The sequence below is a fragment of the Lutjanus erythropterus genome, chromosome 11, assembly GCF_056507025.1.
Source record: "Lutjanus erythropterus isolate fLutEry1 chromosome 11, fLutEry1.hap2, whole genome shotgun sequence".
Taxonomy (NCBI): domain Eukaryota; kingdom Metazoa; phylum Chordata; class Actinopteri; order Lutjaniformes; family Lutjanidae; genus Lutjanus; species Lutjanus erythropterus.
The window spans coordinates 14,477,323-14,502,261 of NC_139327.1; the positions used below are offsets into that span (position 1 = coordinate 14,477,323).

A 24,939-nucleotide genomic window follows, 5' to 3' on the forward strand; every position below is an offset into this window, starting at 1 on the left:
AAAGAGAACAGGACTTGGGAATCAGGACAACTGCTTGTTTAAGTTCTGCCACTGGGGGACTGTCTCACATTAAAACAATAACAGACGGGGCAGTTTTGAAGATGTTGTGAATTACGGTGTGATCATGGCAGTTTTAATCTTCATGTTTAAACGACCACCATAGCTGATGATCTGTACCAGTCTACAGTGCCAGTCAAAAGTTTAAAAAGACACACTTCTCAATGTTTTTCCTTTCTTTTTAATAAGGTATTATTCAGATTATACCAAGAGTGTGCCAAGCTATTATCAAAGAAAAAGGTGGCTATTTCTAGAGTCTAAAATTTCAAAGAACAACAAACTTTTGCACACTTGTAGATTGACAGGTATGCAGGAGACCATGGATCAACAATAAAAAGCAAAGTGACTCATACACAGGCCTCTGCTCTTGCAATTAAAGATTTAATAACACTGTTAGTTAGTGCAAGACACTTTTATATTTTAGATTCTTAAAAAGCAAACATATTTTGCCTTGTTTTCACATTTTCTGCTTAGTGCATAATACCACATAATTCCATATTTCATAGTTTTGATGTCTCCAGTATTAATCTACAATGAAGAAAAAAGAAAAAAACATGGAATGAGAAAGTGTGTCCAAACTTTTGACTGGTACTGTATGTATGGCATTTTTAGGCAGAAATATTAAAGGAATATCACACAAGATAGAGCACAGTTTGAAGATATTCAGTAAAACAGCACGACCTTGAGTGTGATCTAGTTTTTACACATGAGTGTGGTATTTTCCATGAATAATAGGGCAAAATCTGTTAAAACTGCTGTTTGTGTATCCACCTCTGTGTAAAAATGATGTGACAGCGATCTCACAGTAATCAGTCTGAATCATAACTGTATAACACCTCTTCACCTTTTCACCCTGTCTGTGGTCTCCACCTGTTAGTTATTGTAACATTAATGTAATGGTTATAAGGACACTTGTAAAGAGTGACACATGTAGTTAAAAGTCTCAGTGATTTTATACTCTACTATATATTAGCACTCATAGAATGCCTCTTGTCCACTCAGTCGTAACTAACTTTAAAACTGCAGCCAATACTTTAAAAAAGTGTAATTTTTTACATACATCGCAAGTTGATATCTGCATAAGACTAGAAATATTTGTGTCAGTAATGGAAAAGCTGCCATTATACTGTAGATTGATTGTGTGCATATATTGCTGTTTACTCTCAGGATGCATTTGTGTTTGTGCATTGTTAGTTGCATGCATACATTTTTTCATATGGGACTACAGTGGCTGCAGCATCTCTGGACATTATTGTTGAATGAACAATAGATGCTCTATGTAGATGAGGGTATGTGCATATGTGTTACTATTGAGGAAAAGATAAGGGTGTACAGGGAAAGCAGTACGCCCCTCTCCTGTCCCACGCTCCTCTATTCATATCAACAGTAAAACACACCTATAATCATGTTCCGAGTGTCAGGCCCACTGCTGATGTTATAGAGGCATCCATCAGTCTGCCATCACAGGCAGAGCCAACGCTGTAGCAGATATTAATTACTCGGAGCTGAGATCCATCTCTCCACAGTTCTGTCTCCTTCTCCACGCTTGTCCAATCACATTTCTCACAGCCCATTATAAAGGACAAGGTGATACTCTGCTTACCAAGGAGAGGAACACAAATTGAAATATCTTCTGTGTATCCAATATGTCTAGTCGCCTAGAAATCCGCTCTTTGCATTTTTTCTCATTAGTGTAACTAAATTTGTCCCATCATCTTTGAAACCAAATAGGTTATTTGGTGGACAAGTAACCCAACACACATCTGACTGCAGGAGTTTTATGTGCCAATGTTGCTGGCAACAATTACAATACAGAAAGTTGTCTTAGTTTTATAAGGGTTTTATAGAGTCATAACAATTGATATTATAAAGTGGTACAACAGGGTGTAGTCGGAAAATTATTATTTGAGTTCATGTTAAGATGAAGCACTCTTTCAATCAAATAAAGATACTGAGCAGCCAGGCGCTGGACATTTTGGTGCACTGGACCAGACCTGCATGAGAGGACTGATCTTTTTCATAGAAAAATAATTTAATGACTTTGGACTTTGATTCCTCTTTTTTTTGCGTATCTCAATTTCTGGTCTGTGCTGTCACCATCATCCTCATCATTATCTAACAAAAGACCATTTCTGTCCTTTCTGTACCAAGGTGAGGTTTTACTAGTGCCTGCCTTTGATAACGGATGACCTGACCACACTTTATCATCCGAGACTTATTTAAATTCTACAATAATAGACCAGCATTAAATTTAGTACAGCAATTTGGATATGTTTGACATATGCTTCCTTTTATTTTTTTAGTTCACTTGTTCACAAAGATCTGTTTTAAGATCAGGTTCTCAACCTGGGGGTTGGGACCTCAAAATGCGTCACAAGATAATTACCAGAGGTCACCAGAGGGTTGTGGAGAATAAAATAAAATAATATATTGTGGCAAGCACCACAGAAGGAGAGCCTGAAAGCATCTTTTAAAGCCGTTAATCCCTTGAGGACAATTAACATAAGGGACTCAAAAAATGTTTTTGCATGATAAAATAGCAAACTTAACAAACTATTCAATTCAGCAAGCATGATGGGAAATGAGTACTGTATTTTAGAATGGGGGATTATTTTTTCATCACCTGAACCAATGATATAATTTACCTTACATCATCTTTCCCTCCCCTTCCAAGCGTGTAGGAGAATCCACAAAAGGTCTTTTCTATAGGGCCAGTGTTTGGTTTGTCTATTCTGGGTGCAACATGGTGGACACTGTGCGAGAGGACCTGCACCCTCTATAGACATAAACTGCTCATTCTACTAGCACCAGAACCCAACAATTCTTAGTGTCAGGTGATTATATACTAATAAAAACATACTCATGAATTCTTCCAATTAATCCTCCTAAATCTGGACTTTTTATGGAGCGCAAGTTGCTGTTTTGAACAGCTGACAATCCAGGAGCAAACATCTGGCTTTATAGCCAATACCTATGTCATAATAATAAATGCCTGGATTCGTCTCTAGGGTGTAGATCATTACAGCTTTTCTCATTTTATGATTACATATTTTCTTCAACTGATTAACAAGTTTGTGTGGTGCACCTGCACACAGTCTTACCCAGGTTTTGCACTTATTCAGGCAATGATGTTTGCATGGCACATAACAAACTACTTGGTTATTCATGTTCCTTACAAAGCGACATGTTGGAATGTCATGTGGGTCACAAAATAAGCAGCAGCCAGCAGCTTCAATTAATTATATGATGGGCATCAGCGGCTAGTATAGTGTTCCCACACAGTCTGGCTGCAGCAGAACGCTCTCCGCATCAGGTGAACAGTGCAGTGTGACCAGTGGGTTTATCTAACATGGAATGTAACTTTTAGTGATAAAGACGTCAAAGAAATACAGTGCGTCCACGTATGTTCATCCATAAACATTTCAGCCAAAATTATGTAGAATAAGATGAACTGAAATGCAAAGAGGAGAAGTGAAGGAGAAAAGTACACTTACTGACAGTGTGATATATCTCAACCATTTGCCACCATCTGTCCCCATCTATGCATCACCCTGTATAATCTGCACTGACCCCTTCGCTGTCATCATTCAGCCTGACCACACACCGATATTCACACATCCAACAGCAGTGGGCTGATTTATCCCACGTCAGCAGCCCTGTTTTGATGGTCGCTTTCATTTTCGAGCTGATGAAAGTGCTACAGTAATGTGGTGGAATGAATGTTTTGTCCACCGGCTTCCACCATCAACTCAAATCGATGGGGCATGTAATTGGTGGCCACTTTGTGTGATTGCTAAGATAAACAGACATCGCTGCGGACATGGAAGATCAATGTCACGCACAAAACAAGCGGCAGAGAGAAAGAGGGAGGAATTTATGGGCCATCATATTCACCAATAACACGCAGTAACTATCTCTGACAGATTTGGCTGCTGTCACACACTCATCTAGTTACACTATTTGACCACATTTAACAGTTCATTTTAATCTCTGCAAATGCCCGCTGACTACAATGTTCAGAAAACTAGAAAATGTGTTAGTACCAATGATAAGCTCTCTTCCTCCCTGCCGTGGATTTCTGACTGACAAGCATGGAAAAGCAGGCATATGATTACATTTTCTCCTAACTGCAAATTACAGTAAGCTCAAGAGTTAATGTTTTGGAACAGAGCATTTTATAGAAAATAGGCCTTGTTACTGCTTATTTTATGTAAACTGTGCATAGGAGTACAGTTCTTCCCTTCATATCTTGTGGGAAGATAAACTGCAACATGATGAGAAGCAAAGCAACCCCTTACATTTCAGTAAATAAAAACACTGAGAGCAAATACAAAGACAGAGAGATTTCAGCATTAAGACTGCTTGAGATGAGTTTTTTCTTACTAAATATAGCACTTAGTTATTTAATGTAAATACAACTTCAATCTTTTGTGATGCTAAGCTGAACAGTTGCTGGGCTGGTGTACAGTTTGAATAGAAAAACAGCCATCAGTGTTGGAAGAAATACTTTGGTCCCATGCCATATTATCAGCAATGCAATTAAGGTAGTAAAAAAAAAGGTAAAAGTAGTCATTATGCAGAATTCCATTCATTTCAGTGTTAAACTATTCTAAAATATTCTATTATTGTGTTTTTATCACTAACAAATATATTTTAAGAAGATCATCTGAGATTGTAACACTTTATTTGAAGGGCTGTGTATAAATCTGTCATTACACTGTCCATAACCATGTCATGAAGTCTGTCATGAACATGAAGGAGTCTTAATGAATGTTTATGATTGTTGTCATTAAGTGCCATTTGGTCAGTTATGTTATTTTTAATGCAAAGTTGTCATTGTTTGAGATGTCTTTGTCATGACAACTTGACATTCATCAAACCAATAATGTCTTTGCTATGACAACTAGGCATTAACAAAGACAACATAACCTGCCAATGTTTTTGTCATGAGAAATACTCAAGTAAAGTACTGGTGTGTCAACATTATACTTGAGCTGCTGTACTGTACTTAGTTACATTCCACCAGTGATAGCTAGCATGGTGCTGGCTCACCTTGGTAATGCAGCAGGACGAATCCGGAGTTGTGCTGCTGGTCACTGCGGAATCGGATGGAGATCTGGTTGCTCCAGCTGCGTAGTACGAGTCCCCTCATCAAGACTGACTCGTTGGCGAGAATGTAAGGTTCTCGGCCACCCGTGTCCTCCACGGTCACCTGCTCTCCCTCCAACACATTCACATTTAACACCTAAAAAAAACGGAAGAGACCACACCATATGATTACACATAGGCCTTGCATAGGCTATATCACGCTAACATTCGAGTCACTGACCGGGGTAACACATTGCACAAAGAATTATCAAAGCACCAGTCAGTACATTGTATTTTTAGCTCTGTTAGAATGAGCACATTTATTTCTAGCCACTCTTTGAAAATTCATAGACTTTTAACTCAAACAGTGAATATTAAAAAACAAAACATAACAAACAACTCTGGTGACCAACTGTTGGCTTGTGAGGTCTCAGTTCACACCAGATGGGATCTTAATTCAGCACCACTTTCATGTTTCCATTTATTTAAAGACAAGTTCTGTCTAATGACATTGCTGTGAAAAAAAAATGGGTCACCCGCTGTGTTACTTTTCTCAGTTGTCTGCCGACACAGTTGCACAGGGATGTGTTTGGTTTAGTCATTCTTTTGTTAACCCGCTCCTGGATTGTAGACATGTTTTTGAGTAATTTGTAGAATCTGTCTGGGTCATCCCACTCATGGTTTGTTGCGTGATTGACTCATCCTCTTTCTGTGTTCTCGGTGCGCCTATAAGCCACTCTGACAGCACTGCTTTATGTCTTCAACAGGTTTGAACAGCATCTGCAGCTAAATCTGGTGAGGGAACCTCGGGAGGATTGCATGTAGTTAAACTGTCTGGATAATGGAGTGCTGACACATTTTGGAGCAACATCTGATTCATTCCCCACAGAACTGAAGAAGAGGTATGTTAATCTAACAGCAGGTCGTGGTTATTATTCTGTATGATAAAAAATAAAAAGCTGTCACCTTCACTTGTGTTTGCACGACAGACTTGAACAGCTTAGGAGCTTAATAAACTTTTATTAAAGTTAATCCAGGATTTAATATTTTTATTCAATCCAAATTCTTTAGGTAGTGTGTGTGTGAAGGATGTTTTTTTTTATTGTGCTCAACAAAAAAGAGGCTTTTAATAATTCAATAATAAGACATGTTAAAGGACCACCAATAAAGTCTGAGATTGCAGCTAACTGCATACGGTTAACCTCTTCCTCCTCTTCAAAACGTGCAGGCCTGGTTCTATAAGGGTGCAAAAGCATGCATTGCAACCTCAGTTAAAATATTTGCACCCTCAGTTGAAATTTGAATAATAAATACCAAGCGCAAGGTGGGTAGGTCTTAGGCATTCATGAATGTGCAGCGGTGCAACATGCAAAGGCTGGGTGAAGGTGAATATAGATCAGCAGGTGTTGTGATTATTAACTACTCTCTCAGCCAGTCACATCGCTGGTCTCATTGCCCAGAAACAGCTGTGCCAATCATAGTTTAACGTGATAACGAGAACTCAGCAAATTGAAAGCTTTACCTCAGGAAATGTGTGGATGGTTCGGAGCGTCACAACATTAACACAGATCACCAAAAGTATGTATCCAAACACAGATGGTGTCTGATTTTCTATCAGGTAGTTCTAACAAAAGAAATAGAATAAACAGAAATAAAAAAATAAAGAAATTGATTTTGTAATGGTGATTTTATTTTGTGTGGTGTGTAAAATGCTCTAAAAAAATAACAAATATTCTACATAAATAATAAATGTGCCTTCTATAGATATAAACAGCTCATTTAAGGCAACAAAAACAAAAATTCTTACTTTCAGGTGATTTTACACTAATTAAAACATACTTATGAATATTATATTACATTTCTGCCATATTCTGCCAATAGATCCCCTAAATTGTACGCACTGGACTTTTTAAATATAACTCAAACTTAAACAATGACATTTAAATAGCCAAAATCTAAGTTAGCTAAGTGTTTTATGCATTGGTCTGCATGTTTTTGGATAAGAGAGAGGAGAAAAAAATCTAAATATAAAATAGCACTGTTCAGAGCTCAATGACTCGGATTATTTTAAACCAACTTGCAACCAGATTTAAATGGACCCCACTCCTGTCTTGAAAGATAAGTGCACTATCAAAGCTAATTCAATACTTCAAGCTCTCAGTGAAATTCATAAAATGTCCTAAAAGCTTATGCCGTCAAAAGTAGTGGGCTCAGGTCTCAGGTACGCCACCAGGCAGAAAAAGGGTTGCCCTCCATAGGCCGATGTCCCTGAGGTAATATGTGTGCAGGAGTGTTAGTGCAACAGCCTGGAAAAGCTGAGACAGTGGGCAGGATGAGCACATCGCACAAAAGTGGCAGGAAAATGAATTTGGTCAGGTTGAGTAACTGTCACTCAGTCGAAGGGGAGCTGACAATGAGCGCGGAGAGGCTAATGGACACTGTGAGACTGAGCTTAGAGGTGACTCCTTCCTGAATGATCCATGAGGTCAGCCACTTTGATTGATTTGATTTTTATCACAACCAGAATTTAACACAACACCACTCAGGAGGTTTTCAGACAAACTAAGAACACAGAGAGCAAAGAGTAGATCAAAATAGCTAAACAGCAGATAGCCGCACATGTGAGAGAAAATCACCTCTGCATGTTTTAACACTAAAACCAAGCATTGTGTCATTCCAGCTTAGTTTAGTTGTTGTTGCAGGAGCCTCACACAACAGCAGCACAGTGAGTAATAAAGGAAATGTCACATGATTTTAGAATCCCTGTTTCTCTGTTTCTCAAGGGCAACGGCAATGACAAAGCCTCCGGCACAGTTCTTTTTTTTCCCCACTTCTGCCTTTTTTTCTCTGAGTTAATACGGAGGGCTTGGATGTTTTGCAAATCAGGTTATTTCGCCTACTCTCTCATGTTATAACTTCATAATTCACCCCACAGTGCAGGAAAGTAATTCTCCCACATTTTAGCATTCATACTCGTATATTCAAGTAATAAGAGTGAAATGAACAGAATGTGGAATAACTTGAATTAGATACTTAACTTAAACTTAATCTCTTAAATTAACCACCAAGTATTTTGATAATTGATTAATCATTTAAAATTCTCTGATTTCCACATTTTTAAAGTGAATATTCTGTAGTTGCCTCCCTCCTCTGTGACACTAAACTGAATATCTTTGGGTTGTGGATTAAACAAAACATTTCAGTACGTCATCTCGGGCTTTGGGAAACACTGATCGACATTTTTCGGACCAAACAACAAATCCATTAATTGAGAATATGATCGACACATTTTCCATCTTGTTTAATATAGGTTTTCAAGATTTCAACATTTGTAGAAGAACAGGAAATTTGAAAAGTACTGCATTTTGTTATTTTTTATCATTTTTAAGGCAAGAGTGAAGCAAGATGTAATTTCAAAGCCAAGTTGTATTTCTTGGGGATTCAGATTAAGTAAAAGAGTCCAGAACCCATAATTTCCTCCATCTCAATTTCATTCTCAAATTATTATCCAGTATGGTGCCTTCAGCATTATGTAAAGCTGGTAAGTCGATGAGAGGTGAAAGTAGAACCATGTCTGTTTCCAAAAAAAAAAAAAAAAAAAGAAAAGAAAGAAATAAAAATCACATGTGCTTTTTGCTAAAGCCTTCCGTGGAGCTGGTGGAAAGCCTTTTATCTAAGCACAGTTCACCCTCTTCTATAGCAGGTGGCTCCAAAGATGGTCGTCTGTTTATAATTCCAAAATAATACAGTGGTACAATACAATAAAATTGTTTTGTATTATTAAAGAACTCCAGCAGAAAAAAAAATCAACAATAAAACTATCCCATCACATCCACCTTTATTCTTTTCCTTAACAAAATATTTATCCTTGGCATAAACCAATGCATAAAACAACTATATTTCTTTTGTTTTCATTCCTCTAAATGCATTAACAGCATGCTCAAAATATTTATCCAGGCATGGTAATAGTGTTAGGCAGACTGCTAGAAATCATGGTGTTGTTTTCGACCATTCATGTTTCTTTCAACTCAAGAAAATAATTTCAAGAAAACCATAAAATTGTACATGCTTTTATTTTTCCTTGCCTCAACAAATGTATTGCATTTAATGCTGGTATCAGTCAGAGCATCCTCTACTGACTCTAGATGGTGCATAAGATTTCTGCTTGAATTATAACTGGCACCAAAAGAACATATTACTCCTGTACTACAGTAGCCAACTTATGTTGGCCCCCCGTTCAGCACTGATTTTAACATTTTACTGCTGACTTTCAAAGCATTAAATTGCTTCGCTCCACATATCACTGATTTGCTGACTCTTTCCTGCCTTGGTGTCACATTAGATTGATGGATGAGGCTCTTCTGGTTATTCTTAGGTCTCAGCTAGTAACCAAGGGTGACCAGGCCTGTGCAGATAAAGTCCTCAGATGTTGAAACACTTGGCCTGTTGAGATGAGACAGGCTACATCTTTAACTTAAAGGGAGAATTCAGCAGTTTACATGTAGATGTCCAGAAAATGTAGGCAACAAATTCCTCAGTGTGTGCTATACTATTCAACAAAATGGAGCTCTTCTGCTGAAAAATCTGTCGTTCTTCCTGCATCCAGTGATGTCACCGTCACTGGATGTAATGAGGATCTCCAGTCTCCTCTGGGTAGCCAGGGGCCACGCTACATGAGTATAATGTTATGCTTTGGCCAACAAAGTAATAGTTATAGGGTGCTGATACATGGGAACATGAGTGTGGGGGACACAAGCTTGGCCGCAATGCATCCTGGTACATGAAGGCACTGCTGTGCGGCTCTGTGAGTGGGAAAACTCCATTTTCTTGGTCCATATAGCAGCACTGAGGAATTTGTTGCTTCAGCTGACAACATTTACCATCAACACTAATGGACATTGGACATCCTCATGAAAACTGATGAATTCCCTTTAAATTAGAAAGAAAGTAAATACTTAATGTTCTTCTGTGTTTGGCTTTGTTGGTATATAATCCTATTTTGACTGTAAAGCATGTTGTTATTTTTCTTGGAGACAACTTTTTAACTTTATTAGGACAAATAACTCACATATGAAGTTTATTATTTATTTCACTGCAAAATGTTGTAACAAAGTTCCACTATTCCTGCAGTCAGTGATGGACAGACACATTTTTTGACAATTTTCAATCTGGAATAATAATCTTTTGTTATTATTAATTTTTATATCCATACTAAGGGTTGCAAATTGTAAGCCCTTTCTTTCATCAATCATTCGTAACATTAATAAGCCATTAATCGTTCAATTGTTATAAAAAAAAACATAATGCTTATTAGTGCTACATAATAGTGCTAAAGCTTATATTCTTGATAACATTACACAGCATATAGACCATACAGATATAAAGGCTTACATACTAAACACATATATTTGAATATCAAATAACAAGAATAATCTTCGTTATATTTCAGATCATCGTTTGATTATAGATGGATTCATTTTTGCTTGATTGATCAAATTCTTAACAACCGATTAATCGATCATTGATTAATTATTATCATCCCCAATCCATACTAATAGTCAATGCAGATGGAAGGGGAAAAAAAAGACAAAATGATAAACTTGTGAAAACTTGATGGTGTTAGACAATCCAATACACCACCACAACCTACATGAATGTAGTTGTCTATTGTTTGTTTTGTGCAGGGTTTAATGGTATTGTGTCCATCTACTGTCTGGTACACACTCTGATATTCAGTGAGGTCAAACAGATTGTTGTTCTGTGACCACTTGGTTTACACAGACCAGGCAGGCTCATGAAGGACAGGTGAGCAGATAGTGGACAGTGAACATTGGGACTGATAGATAGTTTGGCCCCAGAGGGCCCTATCATCTGTCATCCACCCTGGGACCTGTCAGTGCAGCCAGCAACAGCTGTCCTACCTCAATTATGAATCATTGGCCATGTCAGGAGACATCAGACTACCTTATCTTCCCCAGTGCTGCAGCCAAATGCCCTGAGGGACTTCTTTTTCACTGTCACACACATACATACGTGCGTGTGTGTGTGTGCACGTATGTACACACACATGCATGTTCCTGTGCACTGTAATGAGAGCAGGCTTATTGTAACTCCTAGCTGGAATCTCTGCCTCAGCAGACACATTTGTGGGGACTGGGGATTTGGCTGACCAAGCACACTTCTGCACCAACCACAACATTATCAGAGGATGCCATCTAAACATTGTGCTGTTCCATTTTGAGAACTGTGTTGTGAGAAGGAAGAATGTATTTTTTTTTAAATTCCATTTTATGAAAGGAAAGCTCTAAACAATGCAAAAAATATGAGATGGTCCTTTTGGGTATATGCTCTTTGACTCCAAGCATTTCTCCCCCCTCCTCCAACTGTTCCAATAAAATATTTCCTGAGCCCAATCAAAATGAGAGGACAGGGGGAAAGAGGGTCATCTCTCTCCTCTAGCCAGTCTTTTCAATCAAAACACTATAATGAACAGACCATCCTGCAAGGCCACGGCGCAATCGACAGGCCTGATACTGCGCTCCGAATACAAAAGATGGGGGAAAGTCTCTAAAATAAATGTTTCGAAGGATAACAATATTTGCAGGATTGAATACCTTGATCTTTCTGTGTTTACCATGACCTTTGTAGAACAGGGAGCTTCCAGTGTGCTGCAGTGTTAAACTATCTGAGTGAACAGTGAGCAGAGGTGAAGATCCATCTTATCGCATCCAAACAGAAAACAGCCTGGCATGGCTTTTAATCTGTAACTATAGAGTCACTCCTGGTATCTAACAGTTAGTGCCATTCAACAGATAAACTAAATCATCTGGGTTGCAGTTTTATTTTACAGTAACATAATAAGATGTATCGAATTAAACAAAAATGTAGATAACATGTTTTTTTCTTAGACATTATTAGACCCTTTATTAGAGACTTATTAGACTTTATTAGGAGGTTATTAAGGACACATTACAACAGAATTGTACTGTGAACTTAAGTTCCACAACAGTTGGAAATTATACACTACAATACGATTATGTTGCATTGTGCCCCAAATTACCATCTGATAAAGTCTAATAAGGTTTTAACACTGAAAAATAATACACTTTAGTTTACAGTACAGTTCTGTTAATAAAGGGTCTAATACTGTCCAACAAAAAAGATGTTATTTCTAGTTTTGGTCTTATTTTTTTACAACATACGTAAAATAAAATATCATAATCTGCATCATACAGTCAGGGATTTACTGTCTACTTAAAATGAAGATGGCAAAACACTAATGAAAACAAAATGTAATTTGGACAAGAAAAACATTTCTCCTGGTACTCTGAAATAAACAATCTGTCAAACAAATTGGACTTTTTACACGTGGCATGTAATCTTTATTCACTCGTTTATTAATTTATCCGTAAGTACACAGTATGAGTTAACCGTCCACGGAGGCTGGCTCTCACTGATAATTTACTGTTGAAAACATCTGGTGGTGCTCGGCAGTGAACATTTACACTGACTCACAGGAGCCATTGCTGATGCAGGAATGAGCAGTATGTAATCAAAATGATCCCACTATACATGGAAATTAAATGACCCTGCTGCTGGGGGCAATAAATCAACAGCCATTGGACTTCACCAGCTGCAGTGTCATCATTACTATGATAAAACCCACTGGCTTATGCAGTGGTGCACACTAGTGGTGCACCTACCTCATCGCCCCGTATCTAAGGCTCACATTTGAATAATCTCCGTACACCACATCCACTTGGTGTTTTTGTGCATCTCCAGGTAAATTCATACAAAAAGAAGAGTTCCTCCAGTGCTCATTATATGAAAAATGTTATCTTAATTGAGCACTCACCTCTGTATAAAACAACCAAGGCCATTTCCTATTTGCCCTGCTGTCTAAAACAATGGATCCTTACCAATCAGCAAAAGCAGGATGTTAATGAGAATGTGCCAGAGCCAGTGGCTGAAGACAATAGTAACTTGCTCATTGTCACTTATGTTACATGTAAGATGGGCCATTTTATGCTCTGGAGATCACCACACTGTAAAAAATCATGCACGAATATGGCAGAATGAACAATTTTTTTTCTCATTAACTTAACGTAAATGGATTTATTCAAGTTAATTAAATATAAAATGTCTTGAATTTATTATCAGGACACTTTAAAACTTCTTCAATCGAGTTCAATCGATTTGTTAAATTAAGTTTCTAAAGAACTGTGTGCAGACCTGGACCCTTCTTGTTTGAAAAATAAAACATAAAACTCTAATACATTTTAAGATAAGTCATGTTTGTTGGTTTTCACAATAATGAAAACACTGCAAAAAGTGATGAAGGTTAACTTTAATAAATTTACTGGAAGCAGCATCATATATTGTCTTTGTGTTATTGATGGAACAAAGTAGCTCCAACATGATCAGCTGCAGCTGTAAGTTCTGTGTGAAGTAACTCTTCTGAACATTACTAAACACACTCACTATTACTGAATCTACTGAACATTTTCAGATCAAGTACAACTGCATTAATATTAAGTTTATTTGACTCAAAAAGTTTGTTTTTACAAAATTACTTTAACCTGTCTTTTCAAATTCAGTCAACTCAAAAGCCCAGACACTAAGTCAAGTCAAAACAGCTTTTACAGTGCAAATTCCTTCCAGAAAGCATGCATTAAGACCCTCAGTATTTGAAACATGTTCATGAGATGAGATTCTTGCTTTTCAGATAAATCAGCTTCACTTTCCGAGGTGCCTCTTGGGCCCTGACATCTCCGTTTATTTGCTGCAGTGTGCGTTTTTGCATAGATTTAAATTCATGCATTGCTGATTACTGCTCATATTTTCCTGAACGCATCTTTACTCTGCCGTCCTCATCACGAGTTGGAGAGAACATAGCCTTCTGCCAGACAGAGTCTTCTCCCTTTATGACAGCTAGCTGGGTGGAGGAGCAATTAGTGTCACCTGAAAGCATTCCTCTCGGGGTGGCTAGGCCCCATGAAAACTCATCTCAGCGAAGCCCTGACACCCTAAAAAGCTCATCAAGATCAAACTGGCCTTCTTTATGTCCTGCCGTACTCCCCGAAGGCACAACGTGATGAAGGTTTCCTTCTGCCTCATCTCAAGTTGATTAAAGGCAGCAAGCCCGTCTTTGGCCTCCATTACTCAGTCAGGCTCAGTTTCTCTGGCACCATGTGTTGTGTCATTTGTGCTGCTGGGGACCAGAATCATAGAATAGCCAAAATGTGCATTACCTTGTTCAAACACTCCTTTTTCTATAAGGAGCAGTGCGTAGGAAGGATTATAGGCATCACTGTATTTCAAACCTGGACCCTGTTTTCCCATGTTTATGTGTCCAATAACTAATGGAGACAACAGCATTACACAGGAGTGGATTTTTACTCCTGTCTCACCTCACTCCCACAAAAATACTCCTGTTCCACCCCAATCATCTGACAGATCCCATAAAAAATGGCTCACGTCCCATCCCACAGGAATCCAATGGGAATCCCATGAGTATCCCGTGTCCCGTGGGATTCATGAAAAAAAGCCATCCTCTAATGGGGCCAACATTTTTTTGAAACTGGTTCAGTATTGAGGGAGAGCACTGTAATGGGCAGAAACAAAACCAAAGCCCCTTTTACACTGGACAAAAAACAACTACCAGCCACTAACATCTGTCTTTTGTCTTCAGTGAGAAAAGCTATAATCTGCATGCTCTGATCAGCAGGGTTGTAAACATGACACCTAGGTGGACATGTTTTCAGCGGAGGCAATGAAGGCTTGTCACCTCCAGCAACTTCTGTGACTTTTTTGCCCCTTATTTAATACATATGTGCTTCTTTACTTAAATTAATTTGACATGGCGTGTCAGCCGAGCACAGCAGAGATTGCTTCCACTTGAAAATATGATGGCTCATCTTTAGTCGAGCGTCTGTAAAACAGGGGATAAACATTTTATTTCCTATAAATTCTCTAAAATATTTTATTATGAAGTAGCAAAATCATGAGTTGAGTTTTTATCAGCATTAACTTAACATGACTCCTGCACAGCTGAAAGCTAACATCAAACAGTAAAATAAAGCAGATACCTGTAAATACACGTAGGGATGCAAGAGGGAAACTGAACTTCCAACCACAGAGATTCAGTTAGAAGCTACACAAGCACTGAGAGCTGAACACTTATCACACACCAGGAAAAAATGCAAGAACCCCCCCCCCAAAAAAAAATCTCATCTACTGACAATAAAAAAAGGATCAGTCACCTATTTTTGTGGTTTTCGTCACATTTAAAAAACCTGCACATATACATTCATTTTGTTGTAAAACAGTATAAGCTACAATGTAATGCCTCCATCCAAGTCCACTAAAAGTGTTTGTTTTTTCCACTGACAGGCTCAGATTTTTATAATTAAAATTTAAGAAAGGATCACAACAAAGATCAACCTTTTTTATAAAGTTAGATAAATTGTTTATTATGTTTGATATGTCGTGTTTAATCAGAAACAGCAGCTTTATTGCTCCTGCCAAACTAACCAGACTCCCTTTGCAAAACTGTAATTCTAACACTGTCATTGTCATCTTTATTCAAACTTGATATAAACAAAATAAAACTCAACAAAAACATCTTGGTTGAAATAAATTCTGCACACTGTTAGATGTGAAAATATTGGCAGAGGAGCAACAGGGAGGTCGGAGCCAGTACAGCTTCACATCACATCATCATCTTTATGCTGTTTACAAGGTACATTATTAGAAGGTCAGCTCAATGTACGTGAATGATCAATGTCAAAAATACCCTCTGCTCCCGGCTGTCCTTCAAGGAACAGACCGTTAAACCAAACTCCATTCTCAAAGCAGGTGTTTCATGGTAGCGCCATATTTTTTCACAGTAAATACTTACAGCATCAAGAAGACACTTTTCTGATTCACTTTGATCAGCAGGCGCAGTTAGTTATGTTATTTACTTAGAAACATGAGCCACAGACGCACACTACTCACAATGACTGGCCCAGGGGACTTGTGTCCTCCATCCCCACCAGGGATCTGCGCTCAAGCAGTGCCCAGTTGGCCATAAGCAAGGGTGGATATTTCATGCCATGGTTGGTGGGGTCAATAAGCATGTCCCAGTTGGAGCCCTGATGGGAGGATTCATGTGTTGGTTCGCCACATTACAGAGACACTACAATAATATAGCTAAAATAAAATAATAATACAGCTTTACTGTAATAATATAGCTATGTGTGCATTAATAAGAAAATTTAATTTGTAACCCAAAGTTACTCTCTCATAACTAATATGCAATAATTAGTTAAGTGATTGAGTTACTTTTTAGAGTAACTTTAGTAACTTGTAAGTGTAAGTAATTACTACATTTCAGTAACTTGACCAACACTGGTCTCTTGCCTGAAGCACACAGTGCAAGGTGAGACGCTGTGCTCCTGTCAGCAGGGTGCTGACTAAGATTACAGCATGTACAGGAATAAATATCTAAGTAATAGATTTCTATATATTTATCTTTTCCCCCCAGTCGTCTGAATAACTCACAAGATTTGTTGCCGGTCAGTAAATTCATTTAATAAATATTTTGCCACTGAAAGAGACCAATGACTATAGGTAGATGGTGGACCAAACCAATGTGCAGTATAAAGAGGGGGGGTGCAATCTTTCAAAGCTTGAAAACACATTGCTTTAGGTGTAGAATTAGTACAGGTTCTTTATTACAATATTGAATCTCACTAACTAACACTGACTAAACACAGACAGACTTAATTAAATATTTGATCAAAATTATTGCTAGGGACATGTCCCTACTGTCCCTACCCAATTCTTCAACTTTGCCAGTATCACATTATAGCTTCGTTTCACTTCTGCTGACAGCAGTACTCTCTCTCAGTACTGGACCAATTTACAAAACTGCTGTCGCCATCAGTCACTTGGAAACAAAAACACAGGGAAAAAAAGGTCCAGGCTGAAAAATGCCAAAGTTACCCTTTAAGGGGAACTGCTGTTTTTACAAAAGTATCGAAAGTTGCTCTCTGTGGAAATTTCGCAACACCTTCTCGTGGACCTTTCATCTGATTAGAGCACCAGCGGTCACTGAACACCAACAAAACAAATTTAATTCCCTCCCTCATCAGCCGCACTCGGCCAGGGTCAATGCCATGTGCATTTGGCTTCTTTTGTAAGAAATACTGGAATTAAAATGAGAGTGCAGGGATCAATACAGCAATTCACCCAGCACTGAGAGGAGACTGTGTGGCAAGTGTTGGTGCTGCTTATTAACATGGCTATTGATTGGAGTCAGAGGAGCGTGGTCGCGGAGGCAGCATCAAATACCAATCGTTAACCCTCGAGTCGGGGTTAGCTATAAACATTTGGCATGCTCTGTAACATCTCAATCCTTAAAGGGGCACTTCACTGACGATCCACCTTGACAGTGCTTTATCCCCACCTGAAGTGTAGCTCATTAGCACATGCAGCCTTGAGCTCATTAAATGTTATTTTGCTTTGTTTGGAATCGTCTGAAACAATATTCATTCATTTGAGGATGAAAAACTTGGAAGCTGTAATTTTCCCCACAGAGACTCGAGGCCTTTGTTTCATATTTATGAGCTTTAATTAACGAAATAAACAAAGAAAAAGTTTTCTGTTCTTTTTCACTTGATGGCCAATTTTACATTAAAACTCACAATAATGGCTTAGCTTTAACTGCAAAGGACTCCTAATGATATAATCTACCGTCTTTGTCAGAATATTATGTTTCCTTATTATTGAAATCCTCTTTTAACATTAACTGTCACTTATTGTTTCAATTAACATAATCAGGAGAATAACAATAGAAGAATATTAATGAGAAAATGAGAAAAAGAAGTCATGTAGCAAGTCAGGTTGTGTTGAGAGGACAGCTTGCTCTACATGGGCTTTATCAGATCCACTCTATCGACTAAAGAAGTACTTTAATCTGAATACATTAGTCAGGAAAGCATAACTAATGCGATGGAAACAGATTGTACTTCTATACTAAGTTACGTGTTTTTATTTTAATTTTACGAAGTACCTTTTTACACAAGTACTTTATTTGAATATAATAAATATATATATATATATATATATATATATATGCATTATATTCAAGAAGAAAAAACATCAAGAAACATGAATACAGCATCATTGAAATTTAAGTTTATTCTCTTCAACTGAAGGATAATTTTTTTGTCTTTACTGTAAAGACTCTATTGATTTAAATCAATAATATTTCTTTCAGTTTCTTATTGCTAAAGGGGTGGGGGGTCAGATAGTTCATAAAAAGTGCAATTAAAATAAAAATAAAAAAAGAGAGAGATGAAAAGTACACTGTAAGGATATGGAAATATATGTCATAATTAATGATATGCTAATATTAAAACAACTTGATTCTTTGAAGGTACAACAATTGAATAACCAGTGAATATTAGGTTAGAAAATACATTTGCATGTATTACTTACTTACTTTATGTTCTGCGTTTAATATTAGCGCACCTGATTCCTGGAACACAATACAGCCCCTCCTTAAAATCAACACACTTATACCTTTTGGACATTTTAGAAATTTGATCTAAAATCTCCCTACCTACCTACCTTACATAGCCTAGCTATATTTTATTTTACAATTGAACTATTTTATTCTATCGAATTAACCCTGGTGGCTCAGTTGGTGGACAGTTCGCCTCATGTGCTGAGGCTGTGATTCTCTGCAGTGGCCCTTTGTTGCATTCATTCCCCCACTCATCTTCAGCAATAAATGTCATAAAAGCCCCCCCAAGTATATATTTTGTAATTTCAATCTATCAATCTATCAGTTTTTGTTCCCAAAAAACCAACAAAGTTATATGTCTTGGTATCTGTGGTCGGATAGAAAACCAGAAGTGTGTGTGGATTATACTAGAAGTTATATTAAATCGGGCAAATGTTGTTTTCTCATTGGCAATGCAATTATTGTACCCACAAAGAATCAAGTTGATTTAATATTGGCATATAATTAACTAATTATGAAATACATTTCCACATCCGCACACTGTATTATTATTATATCTCTATTTTTATTTTTAAGCAGACTAAGTTTTGTGCTGAACTGAACTGAACTCACCACCACACCATTTTAACTGGAGGACACTGAGTAATAACAAACTGAAAAAAAATTAAAGATTCAGTTGTGTTGGAAACAGGAACTTTTCACAGTACATATAAAAAATATCCTTCATTCAAAAAAAAAAAAAAAAATCTTAAATTTCAGTGATGCTGCGTTCATGTTTCTTGATCTGTTAATCTTACAGAACTTCACAGTATGTTACATATACATTAATATTTTAACAATATTACAATCTTAAAATTAAGTACTTGTCTAAAAATGTACTTAAAAAGGAAAAAGTAGTACTCTTAGTGTTACTGAATTACTTTTTTTTTTTTTTTTTTTTCTGAATTACAACAAGCATTGATTGCATCTGTTTCCATCACATTAATTGTTCTTTCCTGAATAACATTCTCAGACATGGGTGCATCCTAATTCTGTACTTGACTTGATGTAATTGTAAATGAGGGTCAATGATCTTTTGTGTCTATAAATAAAAGTGTAATTAATTAATTATGTTAATTAATTCCTGTGTTCTGTTAATTTATCAACTGGTTGACCACAATAACAGAAAGTGACTGAGACACAGCAGCAGAGCTAGACAAATAGAAAAACTGATATATGAGAACAGGATGGAAATGGAAAAAAGAAAAGAAAATCAGGATGAAAGACTTGTGAGAAGGAGAAGAGAGAGTTATACAGTATTGACCTCAAAATCCTCCCTCACCATCTCCTTGAATGATGCTGCTTTAAACCTGTCAGAAAATGGAAGCACTCCCCCCATCAGCCTTTGAGGCAGTGGGAGAAATTGGCCACGTCTGGGCTCCTAACCCCTGAAATGTATCAACCGCTCTCAGTCCTCCGCACACAATAGCCGGAGTGCGGAGACGTGGCCACCATGAAACAGAGCCGGGACAACGTGTGCAGAGCCTGAGATGGTGACTCCCTTAAGTTGAGACCGAGGCAGGTAGAGAACAGTGAGCAGAGGAGACGGAGAAATCAGAGCGGCACAGATGGCCTGGAAAGAGCTGATAGCTAGCTAACCCACTGGATTTATTTGATCAAATAAAAAAAGCTCCAAAACAGATTTTAAGCACTTTAATGCCACAGCCCAGTTCTGGAAAACCTCCATCTGTCCTCTACTAAAACCTTATTGCCGAAGTGACTGCGGAGAGGAGGAGGAGACGGATATAGAGGACAGAAATAAGATGTGCTTAAGATATCATGAGTTCACTGGTAAAAACTTTCATTTCGGTGTGTGTGTGTGTGTGTGTGTGCACGCGCGTGTGTGTGTGTGTGTGTATACAGTGGAGAGAGGGGCTAACTGCGCACAAATACATCAAAGTTTACTTGTTGCAAATTGCAAATATTTGCTTATCAAAATAAAATACAAAACACTGGTATGTGAAAATTGAAATCCAAGTCATTTTCGTTATTTGAAAATACAAAAGTAAATTATATACAAAGCAATATTAGTACATTTTAGTTATTTCACTTAGCTTTAACTTAATGGGCCTTTAGTATCCTCAATAGGCCTTGGGGTCTAGAGATGCAATGATTAGCTGATTGATGAGTTAATTGAAAAAAAGAGATCACCATTTTGATACTTCATTAATCATTTCAGTCATTTTTCAAACAAAAATGTCATGCATTAACTGGTTTTGAGTGTGAGGATTTGCTGTGTTTTTGTTTTTTGTTTTTTTGTCATTCATGATGGGCTGTTGGTTGAATGAAAGAACACAAGAATAACTAACGGCATCATTTTGGGCTCTAAAAAATTTTTGATCCACAATTTCCCCATTTTTTGACATTTTATAGATTAAATGACTAAATTGTGAAAATAATCAGCAGATTAATTAATAGTGAAAATAATTGGTGGTTGGAGCCTTATGGATCTGACCTTAACCCCCTGTATTGAAAAGATGTTAATTTGCCACATCACAGCTCTGATTCTGAGTCAATCAGGATATCGTGGAGGTGAGTGGCTGCTAATTCAAGGGTGCATGCTGGGAGGTTTCTGTCAGTCAAAGCGACCGCTGACAGAGTGAAAAGTCAGTTGAAATGGAACTGGGGGGACTGAACAGTCAAGTCACGGTGATGCACTAGTTCTTTAAGAAGACAGTAAGATTAGCATTTAGCACATGTCCTTTTATGAGTGACAAATATCAATGCCGTAAATTTTAAAGATCTCTGATTTCACAGGTAATCAACTGAGTGAGTGCAAAAAACAGAAAACATGTTTTGTGGGAGGTCAACCTTAAAGATATCCCAATAAAATGCAGAAAGCCACCAGTTACACTCACCTATTTTGCTGGTGAGCTACCAGTAAGTATATTTTTTTCATCCGGGAGATGTGTTGCTCTTTGCTTCTGTTGTATTTGAGATTGCATAAGCATGCAACATTTGAACATATTTTGATTACATAACTTTATCTGAGGAGGAATTTGAACCAAATACCAAATCAGCTTCTTACACAAATGCAGCTGACAATGAGTGCATTGCTGGACCTGACAGATTCATTTACATTTAGCCAAAGAAATATGATTAGGCTAATTGTTGTGCAGTTTATTCCTACATGTCTTCAAAAAAATGACACATTAAATCATGTATTTTAAGTATTTCAAATACACAAATACAGGCTCTCACAAGTATTTTGTTATAAATTACATCTTATTGTTCTTGCTCGGCGAAATACAAATCGCAAAATACTCAAATGTAATTAAACACACATTTTAAAAGCATTTTATTGAAATACTGGCCATCTCTGCCCACATGAAACCACAAGATCTACATCCTATTAATGCTAATCCATAGGTTAATATGTCGGGCATTATCCCAAATTGAATGAAAGCCGTTTTTACATGGTCATGACATAAGAAGAACTGAATAGATCTATCTGTATTAATATGAAATCATTACACTCAGACCAACTTAAGTGGCTGGTAAAACTGATTCTTTAGAATTTATATTCAAACCTGCCAACAGTATTTTTCAAGGACATGAAAACTGAGTGACTGAGCCCTTAAATAAATGCCTCTCTCTATATTATGTAATACCCATCAAAACACACTCTGGCTTTAAATTTATTCATCATTCCTTAACTTGAAATAATAATGTCAGACAGAAATCTTATAACTCATAACTGATTATTTGCACTCCACCTGTTCAAATGTCCTTCACATATTTTGCATATTTAAATATTTAAAAAGAACTCTGTATTATATTTACTGTATAACCGTGATACGTCATCAGAGATTAAGGAAACATGTTAAGCTGAAATACTCACTTCTCTGACAACAGGGCTACAGCCGCAGTCACTGCTTGTTTGCCCATTTCATAGAGTTCAAATTCATGCCGAATGTTTGCTGAATGACTGTGTGTCTATTTATAAGTCATAAGAAAACAAAAATAATGTTTAGAGGGAGTAGATACTTATAACGGTTAAACTCGGCAATATGTTTATGGAGTCTGGCAGGCGGTCACTGAACTCCAACTCCAGAGTGAGTATTTTTGGAGCAGTGTGCTTTTATTCAGCTGCTCAACTTGTTATTGTCAAATTATACTGTTGCCCTCATCTTGCGCTCCTGCAGTCTCCGGCAACCTGCCTGCGCTTTTTGTGTCTGGTGAGGAGGGATGCCGGTGGAAACAACTCGCCTCAACCATAAATGATATTTTAAATAGGATGTCAACCTATTTAATATAGTGTCCAACATGCTATTTGGAGTGCTATGCTCATTTTTGACTTACATATTTAACCATTAAATGCTTATGAGCAGTGTACATTAAAGTGCAGCACCTTTTATTAAAGTATACTTCCAGTGTTTATTACACTGTTAGTTTATCTCCGTGCTGAAAGTTAGTGTTGCATCTGCCTCCTAATATTTGTGCAATTATTCTGCAAATAAATTGTAATGCGGCCAGAATCACCAGATGGGGCAATGCATTATATGCCGTTAGCTGTGGCAGGGAGGTTGAACAGTCAGGCTGAGGGCAGTAAATTCTCCTGATACATTTTTCATCCTCCCTTCTCTTGCAAGCTGCCAAACTGCTGAAAGGAGTATTGACTAAACACAGAAAAGGTCTGATCTGGCTTATTTATTCCTCACCAATCTCTCTATTTTTGAACACTAGTGGAAATCAGACGGGTCTGAGTGCTGGAAATGACAGACACTGTGCCTATATAGATTATGTTTTCCTGAGCCATAGCTACACATCAACATAAATATTTATTATCCAATAATTGCATTTGTCCTTCAGAGGTGTTCTTTCACCTATTTTCCTCCCTTTTACCCTTGCCAACTGCTGGTCTGTCAGCTGTAATGATGACTCCCTTCCATAACGGAGGCTGGCTGCCAAAACAAGAACATGCACTTCAACCATAATGTCCCTCCTACGGCTCCTCTGCTCTGAAGTGAGGAGCAGAAGCTTTTCCCCCATGTTAATGTTCAGCTCAGTGGATGCGATCAAAAACCCAAATGATCAAAGTGAATATTAAGATATTTCCATGTGTCTGACAAATTCCAGAAAAAAAAAATCTATGGCCACAAACAAACAAATTATCTATGATCCGACCAGAGAAATGACAGGGGAAGGTCTGTGATCCCTCCAGAGATGTGATGATGACAAATAAGCTCATCACAAAATTGGAAGCAATCAATTTAGTTGCCACAACAACAGTTCGTTTCATGTCTTCTTCTTTTTTTTTTAAATTGGATCTATGATTAAAATTATTAAATTACATGCTTAAAATATAATGAGGAGTAGGACTCTCACAATGAAAAGACAGGGCTGTTGAACTGAACTATTTGGCATGTTTTCTGCTGCTTGTGTCATTCAAAGAAATGCTTACATTGCTTGTTGCTCGGTAAACCATCTGTTGTTAGTCACATTATCTTTACAATAACTACAAGCATGTCTTTGCACAATTTTTTAAAAGATAAGAAAAATATTCCCCCTACGTTACAGTGTGCCTTTTGGATAAGAGCATCTCCAGCTATCCTATTTAACATGTAAATTCCCTGGAATGTGTTTAAAATGTGCAGAAAACTGAAACTCTGACAGATGCATGTCCGCATTGTTTTCTGTTCTTGTCAAAGTAAAGAAGTGCCTCACCAAAGCTAAAAAGAAATGATGAGATTACATGATAGGTGTATCTAATGACCATTTATTCATATTCATAATTCATAATTGTTTTTGATGTTATTTATTTCAAGTTTGTTCATAATATGTCTGAGGTTTACACTTACTCCAGTAAAACTGGCAAGAATAATGACTGAATTCAGAAATGGACATGAAAGCTCCCCAGTCCCCTGCCTGGTGGGGGGCTGCAAGCCACAAATCCTGCCTCCCCAGTGTTAATAGGTAGGAAATGGGCCAAACTAAAACATCAAACTACACGTCAAATAAATTTTTCTGGTTTCCGTCACTTTAGATAACTCCTATTATCGTGATGTTTGTTCAGTTGTTTACTCTTTACATCGGTTTGGTTTTTATATAAAAGATGATATAAAAATGGGGTTTCATGTCAAGATTGACAGCTGAGCTCTGCTCGCGTTTCAGTCGGCCGGCTGTGTGGGCGGGAACTTGGCAGCACGACTCCAGTGCTGGTCAGTACCATGCAGACTTTGCAGAGTTTTGCACAGTGGGATGAAGTGGACATGCAGCATCCATCTTTAGTTATGTCAGTG

General features: G+C 37.5%; 1 protein-coding gene across 3 annotated transcripts in view; it reads right to left on the reverse strand.

The window, feature by feature from the left end:
• LOC146318757 (seizure protein 6 homolog) overlaps positions 1-24,939 on the reverse strand; it is a 149,997-nt gene that overhangs the window by 40,020 nt on the left and 85,038 nt on the right. For all 3 annotated transcript variants that reach the window (XM_084730889.1, XM_084730887.1, XM_084730886.1), the window contains exon 4: positions 5,110-5,302. In XM_084730889.1, the coding sequence (XP_084587015.1) occupies positions 5,110-5,302 (193 nt within the window). The remainder of the gene's footprint in view (positions 1-5,109; positions 5,303-24,939) is intronic.